The sequence below is a fragment of the Triturus cristatus genome, chromosome 1_2 (assembly GCF_964204655.1).
Source record: "Triturus cristatus chromosome 1_2, aTriCri1.1, whole genome shotgun sequence".
Classification (NCBI taxonomy): domain Eukaryota; kingdom Metazoa; phylum Chordata; class Amphibia; order Caudata; family Salamandridae; genus Triturus; species Triturus cristatus.
The window spans coordinates 848,931,526-848,949,037 of NC_140580.1; the positions used below are offsets into that span (position 1 = coordinate 848,931,526).

The 17,512-nt window shown below is 49.8% G+C and overlaps 1 protein-coding gene across 4 annotated transcripts in view; it reads right to left on the minus strand.

Annotated features, from left to right (window-relative positions):
* ZBTB17 (zinc finger and BTB domain containing 17) overlaps nucleotides 1-17,512 on the minus strand; it is a 405,882-nt gene that overhangs the window by 180,406 nt on the left and 207,964 nt on the right. For all 4 annotated transcript variants that reach the window (XM_085609022.1, XM_085609021.1, XM_085609020.1 and 1 more), the window contains exons 9-10: nucleotides 13,208-13,295; nucleotides 10,564-10,680 (exon numbers count right to left, since the gene is read on the minus strand). In XM_085609022.1, coding sequence (XP_085465148.1) covers nucleotides 10,564-10,680; nucleotides 13,208-13,295 — 205 coding nt within the window. The remainder of the gene's footprint in view (nucleotides 1-10,563; nucleotides 10,681-13,207; nucleotides 13,296-17,512) is intronic.

Sequence of the window (17,512 nt, forward strand, 5' to 3'; positions counted from 1 at the left end):
CACACTTGACACTCGGTCACTAGTCGGGCAAGTTCAACCAAACGCACAAGTTAGTACTTGTGTAACGATATATCTGTAAGAGACATTAGTTAGTGATAGATTCCTTACCTTAGAATAATCACCAGGCGTCAGACTGGATCCGGAAAGTTTTACTAGCAGTACCCCTGCGCGTCAGTAGGTGGCGTCGTGCGGCTCCGCGTCCGTCGCTGGCGTCGTAAGCGCCGAGATGACGTCACGGAGACTACTTAGGGACCACCCATGCGCGCTGACGTCAGTTCTGTACACGACTTTCCGCGCCAGGAACGCAGAGCCATGCAAGAAACAGACACTGGTGCCAAGAAAACTAGGGCCCTGAAAGGGGTGACCTTAACCCTAGAAATCAGTTCGCAGAACGGGGAGGATGGGTGGGGCGGTAAGGAATCTATCACTAACTAATGTCTCTTACAGATATATCGTTACACAAGTAGTAACTTGTGCATCTGAAAGAGACACATTAGTGATAGATGCCTTACCTTAGAATAGATACCCCAGCAATACCAACCGCAGTGGTGGGTCTGTGAATAGATTACACCAGAAAGTCACGGAGAACAGAACGGCCAAAGAATCCATCTCTCCGGACTGGACTGTCAAGGCAGTAATGCTTGGTAAACGTGTGCAGCGAGGCCCACGTAGATGCCTGACAAATATCCTGCAAGGGAACGCTGCGTCCCAAGGCAGTAGTGGCTGCCGTTGCCCTGGTAGAATGGGCACGCAGCCCCACAGGACGCTCCTTCTTAGCCAACGAGAAACAGGCCTTGATGCAGAGAACGACCCACCGAGAAAGGGTGCACAGCCCGACCTCGTTTGGCGCCCACGTAGCCAACAAAGAGCTGGTCATCTACCTGGAACTGTTGTGTGTGCTTCAGGTAGAACAAGAGCGCAAGTTTTGGGTCCAGACGGTGGAGCCTCTCTTCCTCTTTGGAAGGATGCGGAGGCGGAAAGAAGGTAGGCAAAGTGATGGTCTGCCCGATGTGGAAGGGCGTGACAACCTTTGGCAAGAAAGAAGGACGGGTCCTCAAAACCACCTTGTCCAGATGAACAGAAAGGAAAGGAGGTTTAGAAGAAAGAGCCTGGAGCTCACTCACTCTTCTGGCAGAGGTGATAGCTACCAAGAAAGCCGTTTTGAGAGTGAGAAGCAGCAAAGGACAGGTATGAAGGGGCTCGAAGGTAGCGCACATCAGATATGTCAAGACAAGGTTTAAGTCCCACTGAGGCATGATGAACGGCACTGGAGGAAACGTGTGCGTAATGCCTTTCAGGAAACGGTTAACAACCGGGGACTTAAAAAGAGAAGGCTGATCTGGAAGCCATAAAAAGGCGGAGACGGCCAAAAGATAACCTTTGATAGTGCCCAGAGCAGAGCCCTGCTGGGCCAAATAAAGAAGGAAAAGAAGGACTTCAGAAAGAGGGGCAGAAAGGGGATCCACAGTCTTAGCTGTGCACCATGCCACAAACTTGTTCCATCTGCAGGCGTATACCGTTTTAGTGGAGGGACGCCTGGCTGCCAGAATCACATCACAGACTTCGGTAGGAAGATCAAAATCTATCAACTGTCGCTGCTCAATCTCCACGCATGGAGGTGGAGGCTGGACAGGTTTGTGTGGAGGACCGTTCCCTGCTGCTGCGACAGAAGATCCTCCCGAAGAGGCAGTCGGATCGGGGGATCGATCGCCATGCTGAGTAGCTCGGGATACCAGTATCTTCGTGCCCAATCCGGAGCCACAAGGATGACTTGGGCCCGGTCGCGCCGAATCTTCATCACTCTGGGCAGAAGTGGTATAGGCGGGACGGCGTACAACAGACAGCAACTCCACTCGCAACGAAAAGCGTCGCCTAACGAGTGCCCCCTTGGAAATTCCAACGAGCAGAACTGATGACATTGCGCGTTCTCTTCGATGGCGAATAGATCTAACCAAGGCTCTCCCCACTGCTGAAAGAGACCTTGCGCCACATCCGAGTTCAGACGCCATTCGTGATCCATCAAGCATCGGCGGCTGAGTTCGTCCGCCCTGGCATTCAGAGAACCTGCCAGGTGTTGAACCACCAAGGTAATGCCTTGATGTTCCAGCCATGTCCAGAGGCGCAGAGCCTCCTGACATAGGGTCCAGGACCCCACCCCCGCCCTGTTTGATGCAATACCACGTGGCGGTGGTGTTGTCCGTGAACACCTGCACCACACTTCCACAGACAGAGGGAAGGAATGCCTTTAGTGCAAGTCAGATCGCCCGAAGCTCCAAAAGGTTGATATGGAGCCGGGCCTCCGCCGGAGATCAGAGGCCTCTGATCTCCGCCTCTCCCAAGTGGCCTCCCCATCCCAGGAGGGGACGCATCTGTCAACACTGTGTGCTCCGGTTGGGGAAGGGAGAGGGATCTGCCATTGACCCAATCGTGATTCGTGAGCCACCACTGCAATTGCCGTGCAGCGCCCTCCGAGATCTGGACATGATCGGACAGGTTTCCCTGATGATGCGCCCACTGGAACTTCAGGTCGCACTGCACAGCCCGCATATGCCATCTGGCATGTTGCACTAGCAGGATGCAGGAGGCCTTCAGGCCCAGGAGCCGGAGGGTCATCCTGACAGAAACAAGGGACAGAGGCTGAAAGATCGGAATCATACCCTGAATATCCCGGACTCGCTGATCGGGAGGATAAACCCGAAACAGCATCGAATCCAGAACCGCTCCAATGAAGAGGAGCCTCTGAGAGGGACTCAGGTGCGACTTCGGCACGTTAATGGAGAACCCCAGCAAATGCGGGAGGTCGGCCGTAGTCTGAAGGTGGGTGACGACTGTCTGGGGCGAGCCCGCCTTCAACAACCAGTCATCGAGGTAGGGGGAAGACTGACACCCCTGACCTGCGCAGAGGAGTTGCGACCACCGCCATCACTTTGGTGAACACCCGAGGGGCGCTGCTAAGGCCGAAGGGGAGCACGGCAAATTGAAAATGCTCGCGGCCTAGCGTGAACCACAGGTAACGGCGGTTGGCCGACAGGACGGGGATGTGAAAATATGCGTCCTGCAAGTCCAACGCTACCATCCAGTGTCCAGGGCAGCCAAGACCTGAGCCAGAGTCAACATCTTAAACTTCTCCTTCAGGAGGAAGTGATTGACGCTCCTGAGGTCCAAGATGGGGCGCAGGCCCCTTTTGTCCTTCTTGGGGACCAGAAAGTAGTGGGAATAACAACCACATCCTACTTCTGGCCCAGGAACGCACTTGATGGCCCCCTTGGCCAAGAGGGACGTGACTTCCTGCTGGAGAAGCACCAAGTGATCCCCTGACATGTGGTGACATAGCTGGAGGAGAGGACTGAAAGTGAAGAGAATAACCCCTGCGGTTGATCTGCAACACCCACTTGTCCGATGTGAGATCGCGCCAGTGGGGGAGGTGGTGGCGGATCCTGCCACCCACTGGCATGGGGTGCTCCACAAAGCTTGAATTAGGAAGGTTTGTAGGTAGAAGCAGCGGGGCGGAGGGGGACTGACCCCCACGCTGATTCCCAGAACCTCCCCTGCGGAAACTGCGGCCGCGCTGAGGCTGGTTCTGCACAGGCTTGCTGAAGGAACGTGCCTGGGCGCCTCTGCCATGGCCACGAAAGGATCAAAACCCAGGAGTGGCCGGGCTTTTTGCGGAAAGACCCAAGGACTAAGCCGTGGCCCGCGTGGCCTTAAAACGCTCCAGTGCACTATCGGCCTTATCGCCAAACAGGCGAGTGCCATTAAAGGGCATGTCCATGAGCGAGCTCTGAACATCAGGCGAGAACCCGGTGGATCTCAGACAGGCGTGGCGACAAAGCACCACAGTCGTAGAAATCGCCCTGCCGAGTGAGTCAGCGGAGTCCAAACCACACCGAATGGCGAACTTAGCCGCATCCTTACCCTCAGCAACTGCTTGGGACAGCACAGCGTGGACCTCCTCAGGACACTGAGGCAACACCTGAGCAACCGTATCCCACACCGCGTGGGAATAGCGGCCCAATAAGCAGGTGGTGTTCACCGACCGCAGCCCCAAGCTGGCCAAAGAGAATAACCGCTTTCCGAACTGTTCAAGCTTCTTAGAGTCCTTATCCGGCAGAGCCGTGGGAAAGGCACTCTGCGACGTCGAGGCTTGGATGACCAGACTCTCAGGCGTAGGATGAATGGTCAGAAACGCGGGGTCACCAGGCGCCGGGCGGTGACGCCTGGCAACATTCTTATCCACAGGGGCCCCTGTGGCCGGCCTCGACCAAGTGCCCAACAAGACGTCAGTGAGGGCGTCGTTGAAGGGAAGCAGGGGCTCCGACGAAGTGGACGCAGTCTGGAGCACCTCAGTGAAGAGATTAGTCTTGAGGGCCACCGTAGGGAGATCGAGGTTGAGGACCTCAGCTGCCCGACAGAGTACCATCGTGTAGGAGGCGCCCTCCTCCATGGTAGGACCTCCAGCAGCTCCCGGCGCCGCTCCCTCAAGGCCTTCGGGCCATGGCCTGACAGTCCCAGGAGTCGTGGTCAGTCTCCAGGCAGTAGAGGCAAACATCGTGGGGGTCCGCCACCGACATATTGCGACGGCAGGCCCCACAAGGCTTAAATCCAGGCATTCCTACGTCCAGCAGGTGAAAAAAGGAGGGGGAGGGTCTAGTCAAAAGGTAAGTGCTCTAACCGGATCTGCGCTTGCTTACACGGAAAAAGAAAGAGCGGACGTCAGCGTGCGTGGGTGGCACCTAATAGTCTCCGTGACGTCATCTCAACGCTTATGACGCCAGCGACGAAACCTACTGACGTGCAGGGGTACTGCTAGCAAAACTTTATGGATCCAGTCTGACGATTGGGATTATTCTAAGGTAAGGAATCTATCACTAACGTGTCTCTTTCAGATCCTCTTGTTGATAAGGTCTTGGTCCCAAGACCAAGTCCAAACAGTTAGTACTCCGCCACCTTGCCCAGGGAGTCCGGGTGCAGATGTGCTCTGGCTGTCCTTGGTGCTGAACGGGATCCTCTGGAGCTGTCAAACTTGCAGCACTTGACAAATCAACACTTGGGGATGGAATTACATTCTACTCTCGCAGAGTAGAGGCCTTTGGAGTCAACCCGGTTCAACTGCTTGATTGCCTCTACTTTGCCGGACTGCTCTGGTTGCAGTGGTAGTTGGCAGATGTCAATTACCGGGGTAGGTCGAGCAAAAGATGCTTTACCACACACTCGACTACACCACCTTCAGGATGCAGGAATACAGCAGTGGGGTTGTTGCCGATGTTGTTCGCTGTGTGGTGCTCTCGGGCTGGAGTTCAATGGGTCAATCACGCGACTGATGATCACCAATCCGTGGCTGTGGCAAATGTAGTCCACGGCTATTTCGACGGCTGGAGGTCGACAAGAGTGGAGTAGCGGCTTGAAACTTGGTGAAAGCTTAGCTACCACTCTGGGCTTGCAGGACAACACTTCTCTTTGGGCTCACTCTTGACAAGCCCAGCGGGTCACAATTCTGGTCACACAGCACATCTATTTTCCTGCAGTTTGCAGGGGATTGGTCCCACCAACCTAGGGAAGGTCTCTGCTTTGGTTTCTGGAGTCCCTCCTGCTGGGAGCTATGAGCTTTTGCCACAGACACAAATTGAACACATGGTTCCAGTATATGGTCTCTTCAGGGCACTGAAGTGGCCTATCTTCGCACTGCGGCAGAGTCCAAACTCCAGTTGTCGGTGACGATGTCTTCTTTGTGCCTCTTCTCGGATTTAAAGACATAACTGAGGTTCTGGTGTCAGGGAAGCCACTTAAATCCTAGTTTCACGGACATGAAGGGTGTGAGTGACAGTGACCAATGGGCCACTGGTCCCTGCGGCTAACCCGCTTCTACAGTGACAACATCCTGATGGGGTATATCACTGTGCTACCCAGAATACTCTATTCTAGGGTCTGCCAAAATGGCAAAACCCTTCCTTGGCTGGACAGACCTCCTGGCCCAACCTAAAGGTGTGGGTAGCCTTTCAGAGTTGTACGCCTCCTGCAGACTTAATTCTCCTGCCTTCCTACAAGTAGATCTGCTTCAGGGGCGGGAAGGGCTTTGTCCTTGAGTGGGGGACAAGTTCATTTGCACATCAAGGGCGGTGAAGCCTTTGAGGCTCACCACCTTGATTGCTATCTCACTAGCCATCCTGGGAGTGAGGAGGTGTGACCTCTTTCCTGCCCAAGCCTTTGTCTCCGTCTGTGGAAGTGCTAGCACATCCCACCAGGAGGGTAGACTCTTGTCTTGGCGGCAAACAGCTCGGGTAAGCCAGCCAAGACACTGGACCACTAAATATTAGGTGGGCACCTATTCAGGGTGGAACCTACGTGCATGCCAGCTCACCCTTGACACGCAAATCATGTTGGGGGTGAAAAAGCACGGTGTTTGACACCAAACACAACGCAAAATTTGGTCGTTCCATAGAGTGTATGTGTGTATATATATATATATATATATATATATATATATATATATATATATATATATATACATACATATACATACACACATACACATGTATATATATATACACATATATATATATATATATACATATATATATATATATATATATATATATATATATATATATATATAGTACTCTACCTCCTGGGCTTAGGAGGCCAACCTTAAGAGTAGCTTACATTAAGCCAGTGGTGTGGCTCTGCAGCACATGGTGTGTGCAGTCCAGGGGCGGCTGGTGTTAAGGGGCGAAATGGGCGTTGCCCTGCCACTCTTGGGGGAGAGGCAAGAAAAGAATTACAAAACGGCAGCTGAAACAAATTTATTTGGTTACTTGCTGCTCTCATGAGTCATATTTATGGCGGCTGTGAGCAACTTTGCAGAGGTACGGTCCTGCTGCGCATGCCTGCTGGGCGAGGTATTCTTCGACCAGGAGGCACAATCTACAGCAGTGACATCATGGCAGAGGGTGTGCCGACTTTGAATGCCGTGAATAAGGGTTCTTTTTGGGCGCTTACACAATGGCCCTGGGAGGAGTTCACAGAACTCCTTTCTTTTCAATGGCATTGGGAGTGTCAAGCTGATAGGAAGAACGAGGGAGTGGGTGGCACTGGCAACGATTAAACACTCGTCATCACAAGAGGGGGCGGGCTTAGGATGGCTGAAGCAGGCTGCTGTCTTTATTCCTCCCCCGCCGTCTCATTACGCAAGAGGAAGTGGGAGAGACGATGAGTCATAGCTTTCCAGCTCTGTCGTCCTTCCTGATATGGAATGCAGCAGTGCAAGTAGCATTTGCATTCAAAGTAAGTTAAGTTCCACTTCCTAAAATCCTAAACGGTGAAAATTAAAATATGGTGCAACAGTAGTGCTTGTTCTCCGCTGCCAAAGGAAATCCGATCACTCGGAATAGAAATCAGTGGAGAATCAAACTGGATTTAAAGCGTCTTTGTTGTTTGTAAATTGAATCAAAGAAAATGTTTTTTGCATTTTACTAGTGTGAATCAAACATTTTCTTTGATTTGAGTTTCCAACAGCCAAGACGCTTCATGTTTGAATATGAAGTTGTGCGCGCGCTTGTATGAAAAAGATAAACTGTGACTTGCTCAGTCAGCGGCTGCGCACTTAAAGCCAACCAGCGAGGGAAAGAATCGATTGCTGATGCTCGTGATGTAACTGGCCCGTAATGGAGGGAAGTGTACAGTGTTGCTGCTGTCACCGGTCAGAATCATGTTCATGTAGCGCCAAGAATGCACACCTGGTTATCTAGCTGGTAGCAGCCATCACCGTGTGCTGTCTTCTACTGGTGGTGTGGCTCACCATTACCAGGCAAACGTTTCCAATGCCGATGGAGCAGAGCTACAAACCGCTGGTTGCCACGGCCGAACCTAGCCCCGCTTGCCTGAAGTCAGTCAGTCAGTGATAGCATCCAATAGCTGCAGACTGACTTCTAAGTAGCGAGGCATGGGCAGGCCTGGTGCGAGCGAGCCTGCAGTCTGCCAGGAGCAGAGGCCACTGCTCCTCCATTGCGCCCCCTTCCCCACGCTTGTCTCCACTCTCTGCCTCCTCCCCTATGCCCTCAGAAAACTGCGTCAGGCTCAGGCCCTAGGGGACCCTGGGTCAAACATGTTCTCTCCAGCCGGGTTGTGTATCTCATCAGGAGGATATGATTATGATACACCTCTGCTGGAGAAAACAAATGTGTGCCAGTGAGGGTGTGCCCAGTGCACGGCTGTCCGCTGCTGCCTCGATGTTACACGGGATTCGCCATCAGCGTGGATAGTTTTTTTTTTATGACTGAGATATAGTTGTAATTCAGGGGTCTGTTTCGGGATTAACAGCTTTCTTGTAATCTGCTGTGCAGTTAAGACATTCAGGCTATTTTCAGCCCCTTGTACCACCCACCACCCCCAAAACAATTTAATGGTGTACAGTAGGCATAATGAAACATTTAAAAATAGTGAATATATACACCAGTCAGTAAAATGCAGACTAATCAGAAGGGAACTGTGTATATCTTTCCAAAAACATTTGCACTGTTGTAGATCTCACAGGACCCTTTACCTTCTGTGCCTAATTGAGCATGACATTAATGTTAAGATTAACTGTTGTCCACTTGCACATTTTGCTGCTTAGAAATGTACACCTGCATTTTCTTGTACTGCAAAACGTTTCCCCCCCTTAGGTTGCTCGCCATGTTGCGCGCTGCCACAAATTTTACGCCCCACCACTTACAAATGTCACCAGCCGCCCCTGGTGCAATCACTCTCGAGCAGACAGGCTGTTAGTGTAGGGTTGCAATGGCAGACCTCTAGACAAACTTTTACTTGGGTCAAACAGGGTGGCACAACAAAGCGCTGCAGCCCTGGTGACCCATTTACTACCCTTGCCCTGGGTACCACTGGTACCACATACTAGGTACTTATAAGGGGGCAAAGTACCTTGCCAATTGGATGTACTAATTCCTATTACTTTTAGGGCAAAGAGCACTGGCACTGGGGTCTGGTTAGCAGGTTGCCTGAGCGCTATCTGAGTCAAAAAACAGAATATAGCAGTTCTGATGGGGGCAAACAGTGGGGGGGCATTTGCAAACAAATCCAGTTTCAAACAGGCGGGGATCATTCTGGCTTTGAGAAACTTAGGAAAGAGCAGAGTGGACCCAGTGTCAGGGGCAGGCTTCACAGGGATGACCCTCAGAGCAGGGTCTGGACTTTTGGTGTCGTTCCTGCTCCTCTTCCGTTGAACGGGACCAGAGCCGAGAGCCCTTCGACTTCTTGGACTTTTCTTGTGTATCTTACCTGAATAAGTCTGGGATTGTGAGGATGATCGGTGTAAGCGACTTCTAGAGTGGTCCCGGGACCTCCCTCAAGAAGGGGACCAACAGCAGTGCGGAGTCGCATGACAAGCGGCAGAAGCTTCATGGCCCACTCGCGGGATCTGTTACCCCACAAGGTTTGAAACCAGTAGAGTCAGAAATGGGCACACTAGTTCAAATTGGAGAAAACGGTCAAGAAAATGTTAGTCAATAAAAGACCGAGGGAATGTCGCCCTGATCCACACTGATGGCAGGGAACAGGAGGAACTGAGGTCAGTGTGCGCTGGGATGGCGCCTATATAGGCTCAGTACAACTCATTTCAAGGACAGTCAACAAAACCACACAGAGCTGTATGATGCCACCTACTGGTGCGCAAGGGGACTGCTAAAAAGATGTCTGGATCCAGTCTGACGCCTGGGGAATATTCTACTGTAAGGAATCTGCAGCTAGAAGTCTCTATCAGATACAGGTAATGTTTGCAGCAAAAGTCTGCCAATGTTAGCCACTGTATGAAGTTTCATTACTGTGAAAACAATTACTGAGTCGAAGCTGCAAATTTAATGCGAAAACCAGAACCGTTAACACATTGTTAAGAAAGCTAGACTATTGCCACTTAAGGGTTGGAGGCTGCTCAGCTCAATCTAAGGAACGTAACACTTTTTGACACAATTCAATAAGCGAAAGGTAACAGTGAATAGACTCTGAAGGGTAAAGTACTTACAGAGCGCGAATAGACACCATCTAGCCAAAAATGCCATGTTGGGGAGTTGGTTTTTTTATTTTTATTTGCAATTGTTTTTTTTATGCTTAAGAATTGTTTTCATGACTTTGCTCTAGAGGCAGTGGTGAAAAGCAGGTGATAAAGTAATGGATGTTATTAATGGCAGCACGTCGAAGAAAAAAGATATTTTCAAATACATAAAAAAAATGGGTCAAGTTTCCAGAATCCTCCAGAAATTAACCTTCAATATTTTACTGGTGGTAATGTTACGAGTCCAACATGGGAGTGCGCAGAACACTTTTAGAGGGTCAGAAATAAAAAAGCTAGCTAGGTTTCCTTAGTTTGTTCTACAGAGAAAAGTTTCTGTGCAGTAATGTGAAAACAGTACCAACTATTACCCTATTTGAGCTTAACTAAAAATAAATCAGACTAAATGCAGTCAGTAAAGCTGTGTCATATTACTCAAGGTTATCCTCTGCAGAGCCTCAGACATTTGTTTTCAAACAGCGGATATGCCATTCATGGCTGACCATTCACTCTTTATTTCATACCTGTGTGGATTCGAACATGTCGCTGGAGCGCGCCTGGGTCTGCAAACTGCCTCTGACAGTGAACACACACGTAGGGCTTCTCCCCGCTGTGGATACGGAGGTGCCTCTTCAGGTTGCCTTGAAAGTACACGACACAGAGTCAGTCGAGCCAGGAGATGCAATTCTATAACCCACTTCTAATGCCCCTTCTACAAACAAAAAGAAGTATTTGTTATGGAAACAAAGGAGGCATAAAAGCTGACTATACAAACGTGAAAGTGGCAATGTTGCAACACAAAGGCTTCACAGCACAAAAACTTGCATCTAAAGAAAAAAGTACCCCCACTAAACACCCCTCCTACTCCACTGCAGATAAGAGTGATCCTTTCAGACTGTCGGACTCTGCATGTTGATCCACATTTACGCGGACAGAGTAAATTCTCTCCCCCTACAGGTGCTTCTGCTTTCCTAACTCTGTTTCGATGCGTAAAGGTGATCAGAAGAGTATGAGTGGAGCAGTTGCACCAGAAGGATATGCAATGGGGTAGGACCAGAAGCGTATGCACCGGGGAATGGCCAGAAGATTATGCACAGAGGGGGTTTCCAGATGCACATTGGTTGGGACAGAAAAGTATGCATGGAGGGGAGAGTCCAGAAGTGTATACACAGAGGGGCGGGTTCAGAAGTGTAGTCAAGAGGGTAGGACAGAAGAGTATGCAAGAGGGGAGACTAAAGCAGCAGAAGGCCGAAAAGCGCCAAGGAGGAAAGCACAGAGTGGCGGCTGGGAGGAAAGCACAGAATGGAACCAGGGAGGAGATCACAGAGCGCTAGGAAAGAATTAGACTAAAAGTGAAAAAGAGAACAGGAGAAAGAGAAACAAGAAACAGAAGTAAAAGGAAAGAGGGACCAGAAGAGAGGAAATGGGGGAAGAAAGAGGGAATGAGCTAAATGAACAGGAAAGACAGAACTAGGGAGGTAGAAGGGGGATATAAGGTGAGGGAGAAGTCCCCCTTATCATAAACGTCAACAGATTAAGGACAACGGTCACACTTGGTGTTCGAGGGACATCTTCACCACGGACATGATCATAGCAGTGATGAGGTGCTGTAAAAGGTTAAAGGGAAAAGCCTCAGAGACAAGATAGTTTGCTCTACATGGAGACTCGTGTTACGTTTGTAAAAGCCATTTTCAAAAAGAAATGATTTAATCAACAAACAAGGACTACACATGACAGTGTGGGCCTACTAGTTGCTGCAACCACAGCTGTATTGGGTTATCTGGTGCAATTAGTTATACGCAGGGATGGTCGTTCAGGAGAACTGACAATGGATGGAGAAAAACAACAGGGTTTGTTTTGATGTTGAATCTTTTCGCATCAATCTCAAGGCTCTATTTGTCAATGTTGAGTGATGTGACATTGTCATGGCAGGACTGAACGGTGCGACATCAAAAGTACTGACATCGAAGCCTGCCTCTTGATATCTAATGTGGTCTTCTTTTCCACATCTTACATAGAGCCCTACTGATTATCGAAGGTGAAAATGATACCACAATATCAGTGTTCATACCAGAGACGTTTGACATTGATCCGGAGTGATACAAGTTTTGAGAATCCAGGTACTAGATGTGCTTTATCCTCTTCCTGGATCTCTTTACCAGTGAGTCCTTCTGGGATTAAATCTTTGTTGTAGTGAAAAGAACCTACTCCATGGCCACTCTATAGTGTTCTTTTTGAGCTTTCTTGCTCCTGTACTCTCACGGACCTTTAGCGTCATTTTAAACAATCACCAAAATTCCCCAAATTCACATTCCTTAACTATGTGAGGAAAGAAAAGAGACCTCACATTATGCACATGGGTCATTAGAAGATTTCAACTTGCCACAGAAGCGGCACTTCTCAAACTGTTAAGTTAATCAACATATAACCTATGCCTTGCATGTGTACTGTTGAAGGTAGAATGTTGTGAGATGATATGTAAAAAAAATAAAAAACTTTAAAAAGACAGTGAAAAGACACACACAATCCCCCCCCACCACTCATGGAGCTGGGAAAATATTCTACTATTTGTGATCATCAATAAAGTTTCTATGATGTTGAACAGGCAAAAATATGACAATTTCTTCCTAGACTCATATTAAACACCTTAAGGGGCAAACGATTTTACAAAACAAGACCTCATGTAACAGAGCTTACCACGAAGAGAAAAATATGAAATATTACCCTTCAGAAATGCTGCAAGTCCCTGATTACCGTGGTATTCAGTATGGGTGAAACACACCTACTCTCTTCTGCCTTCTTATTTACTAGTCTTCTCTGGGCACTATGAGGCTTAGGTGAGCCAGCACTTTACAGAACTCCAAAGGAGTTATGGCTAAATAAGTATACAGAGATTCCGGCATAGTGAACCAAAGACTGAAAGTCCTTCTAAACCTAGGGGTAATCTGAAGGACAGTCTACGCTTTAACTGTGAGGAGACTTTTCTACCCACATGAAACATTAAGCCATACCAACATCAAGGTGACAGTGCAAGAGCGAGTAAGCATACCTTCAGACATAGCCTAAAGGCACGTTCCTGATATTCCAATGTTGTGCCAAACAATGAGGAACTCTAGTTTTGCAGCACACACTACAGCCTTAAATTGTTATATTCTAAAACTTGCATACCTGAGGTGGTGAACTGTTTCCCACATTCCCTGCATTTGAGAGGCCCGTCTGCAATATGAATCTTCAAATGTGCTTTTAGATTCCCTATCTGCAGCAATACAAAAATATGAAACAGATGAGATTGGCTTAAAATTCTGTTGGAGATCAAATCAAATATACAGAAATAATTAATAAAACCACTCCTCAAGTGCATTGCATATAGCTCTCCCAAAAATCACCATTTCATGCAGATGGCTTTTGCTGGTCTCAAGGAATTTCCCCATCAAAAGCAGAGACCCTACCCAGGAATGAAATTTCCCATTAAAATTGAGATATTTTACCAAGTGTCACAATAGCCCTTAAATTGCATTATTTGACGACTTGGAATGTTACAGCCATTTGGTTGGGAAACCGAGACAGGCTACCTTAAAATCACACTCTCAAATATAAAAGCATTACAGAGCCCAGCAACAATAAGATTTCAAAGCAAAAACCGTAAAGTAGGAAAGGTCTGTTGTAAATGCGTGAATCTGAATAATTATGGACTATCCACAAAATGTGCTGATTTTACCAAAGCAGAAAAGTTATTGCATACATTGATAAAAAAACTTACATTATATGAGATATAGCTCTTCTGAAATGGTTGACAATTGAATTTCACAGCCTAAAACGACTAGGAAAGCACAAAGTGTGTGCTAGGATGAAGCATTAGGCAAACACACGCCAAAGACCTTGCTGACAGAAACACGACTCTTGAAGAAGATGCTTGCATTGAGTAATGCTTGAAAAAAAGTGTGAGGCACGAACCAGATTTACTATGTTCAGGTCTGAAATGCTCAAAAGTAGCATAAATCACGTATTTGGCCGCACTGTGACCATCTTGAATGGTTTGAACTGCAGAGGTCCCAAGTTTTTCTGATGTTGTCTGCAGGATCTCGCTGGCGAGGTCCCAGACGGCGTTCGTATATCGGCCAAATAAACAAGCCCCATTGATTGTCAACAGTGCTAGGCTAGCTGAGAACAACATAGAGGGTAACCACTCATCCAGGGAGACCCCTGTACATTGTGGAGTACCCCAGGGCTCTTCTTTGAGCCCTACGCTCTTCAACGTATATATGGCTCCCCTGGAACAAATGGTTACCCCATACGGGATAAAACTCTTAACATACGCAGACGATACGCAGCTAGTGGTTTCCCTCACCCAGCAAAAAAATCCCAACATAGACCTCTACTCCTGCCTGACTGACATTGTCAGCTGGATGGACAGATCCCACTTAAAGCTTAACGGCGATAAGACAGAGATCTTGGTGTTGGGGAATCAAGCCCACTTCCGTACGGACTCCCTCTGGCCCCCATGCATGGGTAAACCTCCTACCCCCAAGCCCGAGATTAAAAGCCTTGGGCTATGGTTGGACAAAAATCTCACCATGCAAACCCAAGCAAGGAAAACTGCCGGAGTCTACTTTGGCCTTCTGCGATCCACCCGAAAAATCCTACCGTTACTCCCTTTCCAATCAAGGAAACTTTTGATACAGGGTCTTATTCTATCAAGACTAGACTACGGCAATGCACTCTACCTTGGTGCACCTTTAAAAGTCACCACCAAACTTCAGGTAGTTCAAAATGCCGCCGCCAGGTTTCTGACCAACACTAGGAACCGTTGCTCAGCCAAACCAGCCTTGCGAGCACTGCACTGGCTACCCATCATGGAGAGAGTGCAGTTCAAATCACTTTGCCTTACTCACAAAATTCTGAATGGCAAAGCCCCCCCCATACTTAGAGATTTAGTTACCCCCTATAACACTTCCAGACCCCTTCGATCATCCAATGCTAATCTTACTAAACTACCTAAGATTTCTCGAGCACGATCAGGAGGTCGGCGCTTTTCTTACATTGCGTCCAAGATGTGGAATTCCCTACCTCCCGATCTCCGTGCCCAACCCAATGTTCTAACATTTCGTAAATCCTTAAAAACTTGGCTGTTGGGGGAGGAGCCTAGCGCTTGACCAAGATGGCCGCGTGAGCTCTGAGCTCCCGAGACCCTCGCGCCCTCCGTCGACTATCCTGTCTCTAATCCTGTCGGTATGCATGGCATCGTGTGGATGACCTGTCAGGGAGGCGATTGATGCTACCCGCGGTCGGATCGCCCACCGGGAACCGGACTTATGCCTGGCGGAAGATTGCGGCCTATCTCCGAGGGATGCCAGGAGCTAGAGTTGGCAGGATGCCCGACTTCTAGTTGAACAACAACGGCCAGGCGAGGTGTGAACTGTCGGACGGAGGTCCCCGTCCTTTCACTTTCGCTTTCTCTCCCTTTGTCAGCCCTGCCCCTGGAGAGCTCTTGGTGGCTTTATTACCCTATGGACGCTCTGCAGGCTACTCTGGTGGCCCACTGCAGAACTGATCACCCCTGATTCCTTTCATTGAGAGGGACCCGTCTTATCTGAACCGACCTGCTTGGTATCAACCATGTCGGGCAAAGCAGAGGTGGATCGGCTGAAGGCTAAGTCTACCAGGCGGGGAGCCTATACCCAAGTCAATAGTATGGACCGCTATGCTCTGCAGAAGGGATCACCGAGTGGGTCGAGCCAGTCGCCGGATACCCAGAAGGAGGCCTCGCCTTTGGCCCCGGAGCTCTCACTACAGGATGTCATGGGCGCGCTCGAAGGGATGCAGACCTCGATTGGGAGACAGTTTGATGCCCTGGCGCATAAGGTGGATGCCATCTTGGTGGATGTTAACCTGATCCGTGCGGACTTGGGCAAAACAAATGAACGGGTTAGGACCCTGGACCTCAAGACCACGGGCCTCACCGATGATGTCACGGAACTGCAGATCGAGGTTCGAAAGCTGAGGACCGAGAGTGATCTCGCCGCCCGCCGGCTGGAGGATTTTGAGAGCCGGGCCAGGCGCAACAACGTGCGCGTCATCGGGGTACCGGAGTCCTCGGATGAGGCTTCGGTTGACCTGCTTGTCGAGGACTTGGTGCTTAATCATTTGAAGCCTAAGGGTCTTGGAAAGTTCTTTGCGGTTGAAAGGGCCCATAGAGTGCCGGGTGGGAGGCCCAAGGTGGGTGCCCCACCGAGGCCGATCGTCGCTCGGCTCTTTCATTTTCGAGATCGGGACGCTATCCTGCAAGCATCGAGGGTGACGGGCCCGGTCCCCTTCCAGAACGCGTCGGTGAATTTCTACCCGGACTTCACCCAGCAGGTGCAGAGGCAGAGACAGGGCTTTCTGGGGGTGAAGAGGCGGCTTCGGGAGAGGGATCTGAAGTATGCCATGCTCTTCCCTGCCAGACTACGTGTGGTGCACGAAGATCGGACATTTTTCTTTGACTCTCCTGTTATGGCCGATGAATGGCTGGACGCTTTGCCCCGACGACGGACGGGGGAGGACATCGCCGAGGATGGGGACAGTGGCCGGGATGGGCAGGGCTGATTTTTCTGAGCCGGTCTGACTCGATTTGGCTATATATTTAAAGACTTGAATAGAGTGCAGTTAATGCGGAGGGCGGCGGGAGGACGAGGGGTGCTCTTTTCCTCCCTTAGGGTACTTTTTGTAGATTTTTTTGGGGGTTTTTGTAGGGCGACAGGCACACTGCAAGTTGGGGGGGCTTTGTAAGCTGCCGCAGGGGTGCAGGGTGGGGGGGGTTTCTGGGATTTTGGGTTTGTTGTTGGGGGGTTTATTTCTGCAAGGCACGATGATTCTTTCCAGGACTGTTCCATGGTGGCTCTTCGGGAGTGGGGTGGGCCTCTTTACGTTTGAGGATGGGGGGTAGGGGTTTAAGCGTTATAAGCTGGATGTTAATGGTTTGGGGGATCGCATTAAGCGTGGGATTGTTTTGCAATTCTTGAAACGGTCAATGCCGGATGTTGCCTTGCTGCAGGAGACGCACCTTATTGGTAATACGTGCTATGCTCTGAATAGGAAGGGATATAAATTCATAGCACATTCGGGATTCTCCTCTGGGTCCAGGGGTGTGGGCATCCTAGTCAGAGCCTCGCTACCATTTGAGGTTGACTCCACCATTGTTGATGATAGGGGGAGGTTTGTGGCGGTGGCGGGGCGGTGGGACGGAAGAACTTTGGTTCTAGTTTCGGTTTATGTCCCGCCGGCCCTGCAGGCCTCCACGTTCACAGATCTGGGTAGGGCCCTGCTGGATCTCCCGGGGGGTATGCTTGTGGTGGGAGGTGATTTCAACGCTGTTGGCTCCGGCCTGCTGGATAGATACCCGCCCAGAGACACAGGGGGGGCTCAGAGGTGGCTCCCGGACTTCCTAAACACGCTTGGCCTGATAGACTGCTGGAGGCTCCGGCACCCCACACA